The sequence below is a fragment of the Bombina bombina genome, chromosome 2, assembly GCF_027579735.1.
Source record: "Bombina bombina isolate aBomBom1 chromosome 2, aBomBom1.pri, whole genome shotgun sequence".
In the NCBI taxonomy this organism is placed as follows: Eukaryota; Metazoa; Chordata; class Amphibia; order Anura; family Bombinatoridae; genus Bombina; species Bombina bombina.
This window is the reverse complement of record NC_069500.1, coordinates 1039080679-1039094435: the sequence shown is the minus strand read 5'-3', so window position 1 is coordinate 1039094435 and position 13757 is coordinate 1039080679. Positions and strand designations below refer to the sequence as shown.

Genomic DNA, 13757 nt, shown 5'->3' with positions numbered 1-13757 from the left:
GCTACTGCGACAAAAAGAACCTGCGATTTTGGCAAAAATGTTGCTAAAACTCAGTATCATATGCTCGACAGAACTGACTACACAAGACATTGAAGAGAGCCTGGAGAAGGCCAGACAAGCATCATTAGCGACCACACATAGAGAATCACAGGTCAGACTACTACACTTGGATTATATCACCCCACACAGACGTTCTAAATGGGATAATCGAATCCCGGACCACTGTATTAAATGTAGAATGACCACCCCCTCGCTACAACATTATTTCTACACCTGTCCGATGATCAGGAGATTTTGGGCTCAATGTCAATACTGGCTAAAGTCTACTTTCCAAATAGACATCAAATTCACAGAACTAGAAATCTTCCTACTTAAATGGGAAGAGACACACAAGAGACTGCACAAATTCCTTTCTCTATACACCATACTGGCCAGACACTGCATCCTCACAAGATGGATCACTAGGCAACCACCAACAATAGCACAGTTAAACCACATGGTGCTTAAACAGCTCTTTGTGGAACAGCATGATGTCAAACTCGACACAGTAAATAGGCTTCGCCCCTTCCTTCGCAAATGGAGCTTATACATAGACAAGTTAGATCCTTCCATACAGACGCAAATAATGAAACCTTTTGCTCACCTAGAGGCAGTCTTACAAATGAATATCAGAGGGGAAAGACAGAACCTGCCGGATAGAGAGCACAACAATGCCTCCTTAGAGGTCATGTTATTCTGATATGAGTAAATTCCTTTTTTTTTTTTTTTTTTTTTTTTTTTTTCTTTTCCTCCCCCTCCCTATCTCCCCTTTTTTCTCTCATGCTCTGCTTGCTCTTCTCTCCCCCTCCCCCCCTTTGTTTCCCCCCTACTCCCACACGTTTTCTGATTTGGTTGAGGATTGGAAAACAGAGGCACCAGATAGTTAACTGTACTTGTGATAGACTTGGGTTAAGTTATAAGTTGTAAATTGTATTTTATTGTTTCATTGTTTAAAATATGAAAATTCCCAAAGGTACGGAGTGTAAAGCCAAGAGAACTCATCGGAACTGCACTTTCCAGTTCAGTGGACTCACGGTACTACATGGACATTATCCTCTAAAAACAGACACGAATATTTGTATATGTGACACTATCTGTATGTATACTGATTGCACGAATTGTCTGAGATTTCCACTGTACTTACTCCGTTTCCTTTAATAAAAGAGAATTAAAAAAAAAAATAAAAAAAAATAAAAAAATAAATATATATATATGCCTGTCTTAAACAGGGCGGGCCGTGGACTCGATACATCACAAGAGAAATAAATTTATCAGGTAAGTATAAATTATGTTTTCTCTTGTAAGATGTATCGAGTCCACGGATTCATCCTTACTTGTGGGATACCAATACCAAAGCTTTAGGACACGGATGAAGGGAGGGACAAGACAGGGACCTTAAACGGAAGGCACCACTGCTTGTAGAACTTTTCTCCCAAAAATAGCCTCCGAAGAAGCAAAAGTATCGAATTTGTAAAATTTTGAATCGAAGACCAAGTCGCCGCCTTACAAATGTTTAAAAGCCCATGTGGAAGCCACAGCTCTAGTAGAATGAGCAGTAATTCTTTCAGGAGGCTGCTGGCCCGCAGTCTTATAGACCAAAGGGATGATGCTTTTCATCCAAAAGGAAAGAGAGGTAGCGGTAGCCCTTTGACTTCTCCGTTTACCAGAATAAACAACAAACAAAGAAGATGCTTGACGGAAATCTTTAGTTGCTTGTAAGTAGAACTTTAAAGCACGAACCACATCAAGATTGTTTAACAGACGATCCTTCTTAGATGAAGGATTAGGACACAAAGAAGGAACCACAATCTCTTGATTGATATTCTTATTAGAAACAATCTTAGGAAGAAACCCAGGTTTGGTACGTAAAACCACCTTATCTGCATGGAAAACAAGGTAAGGTGAATCACATTGTAAAGCAGATAGCTCAGAAACTCTTCCAGCCGAAGAGATAGCTACTAAAAACAAAAAAAACTTTCCAAGATAGAAGCTTAATATCTATGGAATGCATAGGTTCAAACGGAACCCCTTGAAGAACTTTAAGAACTAAGTTTAGGCTCTGTGGCGGAACAGGTTTAAATACACACTTGATTCTGACCAAAGCCTGACTAAATGCTTGAACGTCTGGAACATCTGCCAGACGTTTGTGAAGTAGAATAGACAAAGCAGATATTTGTCCTTTTAGGGAACTAGCAGATAATCCCTTCTCCAAACCTTCTTGGAGAAAAGACAATATTCTAGGAATCCTAATATTACTCCACAAGTAACCTTTGGATTCACACCAATAAAGATATTTGCGCCAAATCTTATGATCGATCTTCCTGGTGACAGGCTTTCTAGCCTGAATCAGGGTATCAGTGACCGACTCAGAGAAACCACGCTTTGATAGAATCAGGCGTTCAATCTCCAAGCAGTCAGAAGCAGAGAAATTAGATTTGGATGCGTGAACAGACCTTGGATTAGAAGGTCCCACCTCATTGGCAGAGTCCACGGTGGAACCAAGGACATGTCCACTAGGTTTGCATACCAAGACCTGCGTGGCCACGAAATTGCTATCAGAATTACCGAAGCTCTCTCCTGCTTGATTCTGGCAACCAGACGTGGAAGGAGAGGAAACGGTGGAAATACATAGGCCAGATTGAAGGACCAAGGCACTGCTATAGCATCTATCAGTACCACCTTGGGATCCCGGGACCTGGACCCGTAGCGAGGAAGTTTGGCATTCTGACGAGATGCCATCAGATCCAATTCTGGTGTGCCCCATAGCTGAATCAGCTGGGCAAATACCTCCGGATGGAGTTCCCACTCCCCCGGATGAAAAGTCTGACAACTTAGAAAATCCGCCTCCCAGTTCTCTACTCCTGGGATGTGGATCGCTGAGAGATGGCAAGAGTGATCCTCTGTCCACCGGATTATTTAGGTTACCTCCATCATCGCTAGAGAAATACTTGTTCCTCCTTGATGATTGATATAAGCTACAGTCGTGATGTTGTCCGACTGAAACCTGATGAATTTGGCCGCAGCAAGCTGAGGCCACGCCTGAAGTGCATTGAATATCGTCTCAGTTCTAGAATGTTTATCAGAAGGAGAGCTTCCTCCCGAGACCATAAGCCCTGTGCTTTCAGGGAATTCCAGACTGCACCCAGCCTAGCAGGCTGGCATCTGTCGTTACAATGAGCCACTCTGGCCCGCGGAAACACATTCCCTGAGACAACCACCAGAGAAGAGAATCTCTGGTCTCCTGGTCCAGATGCAGTTGAGGAGATAAATCTGCATAAACCCCATTCCACTGTTTGAGCATGCATAGCTGCCATGAGTCCGATTACCTCCATATACTGAGCCACTGATGGCCGAGGAATGGAATGAAGAGCTCAGCAAGTGGTTAAGAGTTTTAACTTTCTGACTGCCGTCAGAAATATTTTCATTTCTACCGAGTCTATCAGAGGAAGGAAACTCTTGTAAGAGGGAAGAGAGAACTTTTTTTATGTTCACCTTCCACCTGTGAGATCTCAGAAAAGCCAACATGATGTCCGTGTGAGACTTGGCTAGCTGGAAAGTCGACGCCTGAATTAAGATGTCGTATAGATAAGGCGCCACTGCTATGCCCCATGGTCGTAGAACCGCCAGAAAGGGACCCTAGCACTTTTGTGAAAATTCTGGGAGCCGTGGCCAACCGAAGGGAAGGGCCACAAACTGGTAATGCCCGTTTAGAAAGGCGAATCTGAGGAATTGATGATGATCTCTGTGAATAGGGATGTGTAGATACGCATCCTTTAAGTCCACGGTAGTCATATATTGACCCTCCTGGATCAGAGGTAGAATAGTCCGAATAGTCTCCATCTTGAAGGATGGAACTTTGAGGAACTGGTTTAGAATTTTGAGATCCAAGATTGGTCTGAAAGTTCCCCCTTTCTTGGGAACCACAAACTGGTTTGAATAAAAGTAGAAAAAACAAAGAAAAAAAAATGGATAAACTAGAGCACTCTTAGTGTTCAATTGTAGAACAGTGAGGTAGTATGCAGTGGGTGTAAAGTAAAACTTAACATTTAATTGTATTAGTTAAAAAGGTAGTAATGACTACCTGTGTAGTGCATTAAAAGCTGTATTGTGGTACAGTAGAGCTGGTGAACCTAGGAGAGTATCCTTAAAGACGTAGCTGCAACAATGTAACCAAGGTTAAGTCTATAAACAAAGAAGGGAATAAGTCTGCTGCAAAAACACCATAAAATGCTCGCGGATTGCACTTAAACTAATCTAGAAAAGAGGACAAGCCTCAACCAATTATGCTAAGCTGGTGCAATACTGGAGCGGTGTATATTTTACTCTCCTAGGTTCACCAGCTCTACTGTACCACAATACAGCTTTTAATGCACTACACAGGTAGTCATTACTACCTTTTTAACTAATACAATTAAATGTTAAGTTTTACTTTACACCCACTGCATACTACCTCACTGTTCTACAATTGAACACTAAGAGTGCTCTGGTTTATCCATTTTTTTCTTTGTTTTTTCTACTCATTTAACCGGATAAAGAGCACCCCCCACCATATTTATAGTGACTAGCTAATTCAGGAGCACATGGGTTTGATTACCCTAGATATATTATATACTAGCTTATAAATTATTTTTGGGGTCCATTTATATTGAATCTATTCCCTCCATACCTTATCATTTGGTTTGAATAAAACCCTAGCCCCTGTTCCTCTTTTGGGACTGGACGGATCACTCGCATGGTATGTAGGTCTTCTACACAGCGTAAGAACGCCTCTTTGTCTGGTTTACAGACAATTGAGAAATGTGAAATCTCCCCCTTGAATTCCAGAAGATATCCCTGGGACACAATTTCTAAAGCCCAGGGATCCTGAACATCTCTCGCCCAAGCCTGAGCGAAGAGAGAGTTTGCCCCCTACTAGATCCGGTCCTGGATCGGGGGCTACCCCTTCATGCCGTCTTAGAGGCAGCTGCAGGCTCCTTGGCCCGTTTACCCTTGTTCCAAGCCTGGTTAGGTCTCCAGACTGACTTGGATTGGGCAAAATTCCCCTCTTGCTTTGTAGCAGAGGAAGCTGAAGCGGGACCACTCTTAAAGTTCCGAAAGGAACGAAAATTATTTTGTTTGGTCCTCATCTTATTTGATCTATCCTGAGGGAGGGCATGACCTTTCCCTCTAGTGATGTCTGAAATAATCTCTTTCAGTTCAGGCCCGAATAGGGTCTTACCCTTGAAAGGAATGTTCAAAAGTTTAGATTTAGATGACACATCAGCAGACCAGGACTTAAGCCATAACGCCCTGCGTGCTAAAATGGCAAAACCTGAATTATTTGCCGCTAATTTAGCCAGTTGAAAAGCGGCATCTGTAATAAAAGAATTAGCCAAAAGGGCCAAAATTCTGTGAACAAAAATTTTCTTCAGGAGACCCTCTAATTTTTTATCCATAGTATCTTTGAAAGCACAACCGTCCTCGATAGGTATAGTTGTACGCTTAGCTAGAGTAGAAATAGCTCCCTCCACCTTAGGAACTGTCTGCCATGAGTCCCTTATGGTGTCAGATATGGGAAACATTTTCTTAAAAACAGGAGGGGGAGTGAACGGAATACCTGGTCTATCCCACTCCTTAGTAATAATATTCACAATCCTCTTAGGGACTGGAAAAACATCAGTGTAAACAGGAACCTCTAAGTATCTATCCATTTTACACAATTTCTCTGGGACCACTATAGGGTCACAATCATCTAGAGTTGCTAATACCTCCCTAAGCAATAAGCAGAGGTGTTCAAGCTTAAATTTAAAGGCCGTCATATCAGAATCTGTCTGAGGAAGTGTCTTTCCTGAATCAGTAATTTCTCCCTCAGATAACAAATCCCTCGCCCCTTCAGAGCATTGTGAGGGCATATCAGATACGGCTACTAAAGCGTGAGACGGCTCAGCATTTTTCCTTAACCCAGAGCTGTCCTGCTTTCCTTGTAAACCAGGCAGTTTGGATAAAACCTCAGTGAGGGTTGTATTCATAACTGTGGCCATGTCTTGTAAAGTAAATGAATGTGACGCACTAGAGGTACTTGGCGTCACTTGTGCAGGCGTTACTGGTTGTGACACTTGGGGAGAGCTAAATGGCGAACCCTCATTTACTTCTGACTGAGAATCATCTATTGCTCTATTTTTAAGTGCTAATATATGTTCTTTATAGTTTATAGACATATCAGTACAATTGGGACACATTCTAAAAGGGGGTTCCACAATGGCTTCCAAACATATTGAACAAGGATTTTCCTTGGTGTCAGACATGTTAAATAGGCTAGTAATGTAACAAGCAAGCTTGGAAAACACTGTAATCAAAGTAAATAACACAGAGTTAAAATGGTACTGTGCCTTTAAGAGAAAAAAAAGTTGCACAAATTCTACAAAACAGTGTAAAAAAAGCAGTAAACTTAACGAAATTTTTACAGTAGCATCATAAAGCCTTAGTAACTTTGCACAGCTATGCAAATAAACAATTAACCCCTTAATGACAAAACCGGATTGAAAAAACGCAAAAACCGGTAAAAAGGACTTTCAGCACCTTGCCACAGCTCTGCTGTGGCGCCTACCTGCCCTTCAGAAAAATTTGTGGGGGAAAAAAAAACTTCTTTTACAGCCCTCAAACACAGCAGGAACCTCTGGAGAAGCAGTTAGAAATCTCTAAAGCAAAGAAACTGCGCAACTAAGGCGCGAAAATAGGCCCCTCCCACCTCACTTGATGTTTTGAGGCCTATCAAACAAACACCAGAGTGTCTCTTAATTAACCATGTGGGTTTAAAAAACCCAAAATCAAGCCACAAACCCCTTTAGTCCCTTCAAAAAACGTTATAATTGCATCATTTACTGAATATACAAAAACTTTTTTCCTAACAGTGTCACCAGTAACTAATGAGCCCTTCATGCAAGCTGAAATTCCTATCCAAGTGTCTGAATACAGCTTACCCTTCCCTCATGGGAATATTGCCAGCCTTTTCTAGAATTAACACAGTCTGTCTAGAAAAATATAGACTGAAAATACCTCATATGCAGCTTAGCATGCAAACCGTTCCCCCAACTGAAGTTTTCCTGTACTCTTCAGCCGCTGCAACATCACTGGAGTGCCCAAAAGCACAAGGTGTGCAATACTCAGAGACATGGCCAAGGTAAGAAAGGCTGAAAGACGACCACCACTGAACAAGACACACAAGCTGAAACGTCAAGACTGGGCCAAGAAATATCTCAAGACTGATTTTTCTAAGGTTTTACGGACTGATGAAATGAGAGTGAGTCTTGATGGGCCAGATGGATGGGCCCGTGGCTGGATTGGTAAAGGGCAGAGAGCTCCAGTCCGACTCAGACGCCAGCAAGGTGGAGGTGGAGTACTGGTTTGGGCTGGTATCATCAAAGATGAGCTTGTGGGGCCTTTTCGGGTTGAGGATGGAGTCAAGCTCAACTCCCAGTCCTACTGCCAGTTTCTGGAAGACACCTTCTTCAAGCAGTGGTACAGGAAGAAGTCTGCATCCTTCAAGAAAAACATGATTTTCATGCAGGACAATGCTCCATCACACGCGTCCAAGTACTCCACAGCGTGGCTGGCAAGAAAGGGTATAAAAGAAGAAAATCTAATGACATGGCCTCCTTGTTCACCTGATCTGAACCCCATTGAGAACCTGTGGTCCATCATCAAATGTGAGATTTACAAGGAGGGAAAACAGTACACCTCTCTGAACAGCGTCTGGGAGGCTGTGGTTGCTGCTGCACGCAATGTTGATGGTGAACAGATCAAAACACTGACAGAATCCATGGATGGCAGGCTTTTGAGTGTCCTTGCAAAGAAAGGTGGCTATGTTGGTCACTGATTTGTTTTTGTTTTGTTTTTGAATGTCAGAAATGTATATTTGTGAATGTTGAGATGTTATATTGGTTTCACTGGTAAAAATAAATAATTGAAATGGGTATATATTTGTTTTTTGTTAAGTTGCCTAATAATTATGCACAGTAATAGTCACCTGCACACACAGATATCCCCCTAAAATAGCTATAACTAAAAACAAACTAAAAACTACTTCCAAAACTATTCAGCTTTGATATTAATGAGTTTTTTGGGTTCATTGAGAACATGGTTGTTGTTCAATAATAAAATTAATCCTCAAAAATATAACTTGCCTAATAATTCTGCACTCCCTGTATACTATGTATCTGACTATTATTTTTATCATATTATTGTAGAGGGCCAACAGATTATGTAGAACTATCTGACTTTGCCTTTAAAAAGCATAAAATTGATAACCGTGTTGAAAACGTTCTCTAATCCCTACTTTCAAAGCACGGAAGGCATCACTCTCTGCAGATCTTTCCCCTATTCCTCAAATGTTCCGGAGAATTGCTTCTGTTTTGGCTATGAATTAGCTGCAAGCACAGAGGCGCACATTTGGAGGGCAATGGTCCATTTAAATGAGTAAAAGGATTTCACTTCCATTTAATTGCTGCTTTCGGGTGCATTTAATATTCCCACCGTTAACACACTGCACACTTACTTTGTGGAGTGACTGGCTATTGCAGCCATGTGTGAGGCACAATATTTTATTTCAATTTTCTACTCAACAATTGTTTGCACCATTTGACTTCTGCATACCTTCAAACATATTGCTAAAACTGAGGCAGAGAGGTTCAGGGATAGAATCTGGCTGGTCTTGGAGTGGAAATGGTACATTTGTGAGATGGAGTTGAAGAGGGCACTGGGAGTGACTGGATGGTTAAATAACAGCAGGGGCATTTTTATTGGGTGGGCCCTAGTTTCATATTGGGAAAGCAAGACATACATAAGATAAGGAATAAAGCTGTCCAGGTCCTCAGAATCTGCAGGCTCTTTCCACCTCCAAAATAAAAGCTCACAGTGCAGCAACTTCCACAAAGTTAGATGGTGCAAAGTCGCAAACTAATAGCATGATCATGAGATGTTAATGTATAATAGGCCTTTATTTAAAATCCTCATCAAGACCTCTCTGGATACAGCTTAAAAGGTTTATTCAGCGTTTCGGCTATTGCAATAGCCTTTTTCAAGAGCACAAGGTAAAACAATATAGAAGCAGTGTGAAACAAGCACTGCCAACTTTGCTACATATCTGTCGACTTTAAACTGTTTGGGAGAGCCAGGGGCTGGCAGCGAACACATACAGGGAAGTGCTAATAGTGGTTTAATACTATACTTGCTGAAACATCCATAGGATAAGATGTGCAACAGGAGAGACAGCTTTATTGTTACTGAGGAAGTGCCCCTCATTTATATCATAGACCTGCCTTTTCAAAAACATCTATTATGGTCAGACTTGTATGTCTACTTCACAGTAAAGTGCACCACATAAAGGGACAGTAAATTCCTTGAAATATATAGTTATGTCTTGTAAAACAATTTAGCAATATATTTACTTAAACCATTTTCATGTCATTTAGCGCTGAAAATTGTGGCTTTACTAATTCAAAGAGCTTTAAAAAAAACACAAAAAAAAAAAAAAAAAAAAACAACAAACAGATGGCAGACTTCTCAAGCCTAACCCTGCTAGATATATTTCCCTATTTGGCTTTTAACAGATAAGAAATGCAAAACAAAGCACTTTATACTAAAATGATGACTGTGTTTAGGCTTGTGAGCTGCAGACAAGCCCAGATCGGCACCTCCAAATGAGGCAAGTGGAGTTTGGCTACAACTACAGCAAAGAAGATACTAATTTGTTTTAAAAATATTTAGACTTGGCTGATATGTTTTTCTATAGCAAGACAACAGAAATATATTGTAATATAGAAAACTTTTAAACCTCAGTATATTATTCCCAGATATAACTCCCTGGAGGATATAAAGTAAAATACTGAACCAATCAGTTTTCTTCCTATTTCATTTTTATAATAATGTAATAGAACAACGTACACACCACAAATAGGACAACTAGATGGTTAAAGGAAAGCTGACACAAAGAATTAATATAATCTCGCCAGTCTAAAGAGCTTTTGATCATCATCAGGATCTAAAGCTCTCCAGACTGGCGAGATTATACGAGTCTTGTTAGTACGGTGAGGTCCCTCAAAGAAATTTAGAACGGCAAATTTTAGCTTGACAGCTGTTTATCTACCTATGCAGAGTTCTGGGTGTGAAAGAGACACATACATTACAACATAATGCTCATAAAAAGATTTTGCATGATTTCTCTCCATGCCACCATGGGTTTGATAATCAGGCCCTATGCCTTTTGACTGAGCAACCTCACTTTAAGAAATTCCTATGAATGGACCAATGCAGACCTCATGAAATCTATTAAACTCATGTCTGTCAGTGGAGGATTCAGTATTTAGCATGAGATAGAAACTGCATATAAAAAGAAAATCAAAATTCTATTATTTTTTTTTTAACAGCACATATGTATGAATGTATGATTTAGCCTCTGAATATTGTACTGGCAGAAATAATTAAAAAACAAATAGTAAAGCATTTTTGTCTGTCAGCTTTCCTTCAATAAGATAATTAGAAAAGTAACTGCCAGCACATACCCAGTTGTTCCTTGCTGCTGAGGTTCAATGTGTTGTTGTTAATGGCCATGTTGTTTTTCCTGGTCCATGGATTCACTTTGGGAAGTGGAGCGTCAATTGCCTTGCTCTTCTGAGGTATATCCCGTGCAGGCATGGGATTTGCGAGTGACTGAAGCTCATTTTCCTTGTTCTGATTCCGGTCCTCAGGTCTTGGCTGCTGACTGCTTGTCACAAGAACAGCAGAGCTGTGTGCATCACTGTCCCTTGCCTCCACCCTTTGAGTGACTGAGGCCACAGCTGGGAGATCCTTCACTTCTGCTGACATTTTTATAGTTCTGGAATCTGGGAGTATGTCTTGTGTGAGCTGTTAATTTTGGGAGTTGGTGTTTTTTTCCTACACTCAAGTGGATCTGTAATGTAAAAGTGTATTTTACTTTCCTACAAACATGTCATGTGTTAGTAGTATTGTGATATATATATATATATATTTGTTTAAAAGCATTGAAGTGTGGTCTACTATATAAGAGATTAATTATACTTGTATTTTGTGGAGTGAATGAATATCTGTATAATTGTTGCAGCTAAAATACAAGTATATACATGTGTTTATTTTCTTACATAAGTTCCAAGTATAAAAGATCCATGTTAACAGAACAGATGAACAACTGTTTCAGCACTTGTGTAGAGTTAGTATGTGATAGCAACAGTATGGCTACTATGAACACAGATCTTTAAAGTTACAACTAGTGTTTATGGGACTAGAGAGTCTTGTAATTACACACAAGGCTAAAGGAGCTTATAATCAGTATGTGCTGGGCTTGAGTTGCCGAGCTCTATGTGTTGTGGGTAATGTCTAGGGCAGAATATGTATGTAGTGAGGTTGAGCCCAGTAAAGCAGCTGCTCAATTTCAACTACAGAAACACAACAAGCAGCCGTAAGAGCTTCACGAACACACAAGAAATACCCTTATAATTAACGAAGCCACAAAACAGCCAGGACTAAAGCAGCGACTAGCTGGCTAATATCAAAGTACAACTCCATATACTGGCACAAGTCTTTGGCACTAATACAAACACACTACTTTAGCACAGATGGCAGAAAAGCCAGACATATTTAGCACAGAGTTCCACTTCCCACAAACATCACAGCAAAGGCAGCGTGCTATATAGTGACCGTGTATGTAGATGTGATCAGGTCGTTACCCAAAATATTCGGTACGCGCTCGTGACTAGGTTCTTTCCTCGGGAGGGCTTATTTACTTACATAACGTACACGCTCCCGCGCCACACCCCCTGCCTAGAAGCTGTACTCAGCCTAAAGGTGAGCGCGCAGTAGGGCACGAGAAAAGTAAGCAACAAGGTTACACATGCGCAGTCTTATGCAAACGTCAGCCTCTCTTCTGTCAGTGAGTGAAGTGAACTAGTAGCGATTTGGCTTCTTGTCAGCAAGCTACATTTGTCTTCCATTTTAAACAGGTTAATAGACAATTTCCAATGTTATATACGATGCTACTGACACTGCTTCGAGCATTCTGGAACTGATAGCCCCTGCTAACCCGGAACTTCTAGTATTCATGTCGCCCATCTACCTGGCTGCTATAAAATATTGGTATTCTATAGCGCATCTCCCTAACGCTGCTTGTTGTTGTCATGTCATATAGTACATGAAACTTGATAATCGCATACCTTGCGTATCTTAATGCTTATTGCTTATCTTCTTAGTGTTGCATCAACCCTGCAATTTGCAGATCATCCTAATACAGAACACCAACAACATATGCTACTGAGTTTAACGGGGTTCTGGTCCCTTCTCCAATAAGGAGGGTATACTGAGATCCTGTAATATGCGTCCTGATAGTTGCAGGACCACGAGAACGGCTATTAAACCAAAAAAGCTTAATTCTCTTGTATCGTATCATTTGCTGAAAATCATAATTTGGTAGGCTCAGCAGCTGGGAGCTCGCTGCTGATTAGTTGCTGCACATATTTTATGCCTCCTGTCATTGGCTTACCAATGTGTTCAGTCAGCTTCCAGTAGTATTGCTGCTTCTTCAATAAAGGATATCATGAGTATGAAGCACAGTTGCTAAACAAATTAAATTGGAATTGTAAAGTTGTTTAAAATTGGAGGCTATCTGGCACCCTTAGCATTTGGGGCCCACAGCCCACCCCAGCGCACTTTTTCTCTTCCCCCTGTATTCCTTGTGCCCTGTATGGACCACCCCTGTCCCAACATTAAACACTCATTTTTTCTTTGCATAAATGTTTTGTAGATGATCTATTTATATAGCCTATAATGTTTTTGTTTTAAAAAAATTTATTGTTTTGCTTATTTTTAAATAACATTGCTTCGATTTTCAGACGCCTAACCAAGCCCCAAACTTTTATGAGAATACGTCAGCTACCTACTCCAGCTTGCTCCTGTTTGTGTAAAGGGTCTTTTCATATGCAAAAGAAGGGGGAGGGGGAAGTGTCTTATTTCCCACTTGCTGTGGGCTTTCCAGCTACCTTTTCAACAGAGCTAAACTGAGAGCTTCTAAGTAAGTTTTTAAACAGTTTTATACTGGATTTTTATATCAGTATGTGTGCATCTTATTCTTTATAGTAGTGTCTATTACATTCTTTATAGTAGTGTCTATTATGAAAATTAGTGTATACTGTCACTTTAAGTGTTACCTATGTATAAGAAACAGTATATATTACACCTCCTGATACCATAAACACTTATTCACAAATAAAATACAGGCTATATATTGCACCTTCTCATACTCTCATCCCTGAAAGTGTGGGGCCCCTCTTAAAGCGCGGGACCCTGGGCGGGTGCCTCTCTAGCCCTGCCCAAAGGGCATGCCTGGTCTCAATCATGGCCTAGTCTGAATCTCTTTTTAAAATTATATTTATTTTGGATCTCAGGAGAAGGAAGTCACAAAAGAAGGTTGTTTGTTAAAGGGACAGTCTACACCAAAATTGTTATTGATTAAAAGATAGATAATTACCCATTCCCCCGTTTTGCACAGCCAACATGATTATATTAATATACTTTTTACCTCTGTGATTACCTTGTATCTCAGCATCTTCTGACAGCCCCCTGATCACATGACTTTTTATTTATTATCTATTGACTTGCATTTTAGCCAATTAGTGCTGTGTTGTGCTGAATCTTAATTAACTCAACGGGCGTGAGCACAATGTTATCTAAAA

General features: G+C 40.6%; 1 protein-coding gene across 4 annotated transcripts in view; it reads right to left on the bottom strand.

The window, feature by feature from the left end:
- Positions 1 to 11865, bottom strand: part of LARP1B (La ribonucleoprotein 1B) — a 224771-nt gene extending 212906 nt beyond the window's left edge. Inside the window, exons 1-2 of one of the 4 annotated variants that reach the window (XM_053703651.1) lie at positions 11760 to 11865; positions 10578 to 10966 (exon numbers count right to left, since the gene is read on the bottom strand). In XM_053703651.1, coding sequence (XP_053559626.1) covers positions 10578 to 10881 — 304 coding nt within the window. In that variant the 5' untranslated portion in view covers positions 10882 to 10966; positions 11760 to 11865. The other 3 variants (XM_053703653.1, XM_053703652.1, XM_053703650.1) reach the window with 3 other exon arrangements.
- Between the last annotated feature and the right edge of the window lie 1892 nt (positions 11866 to 13757).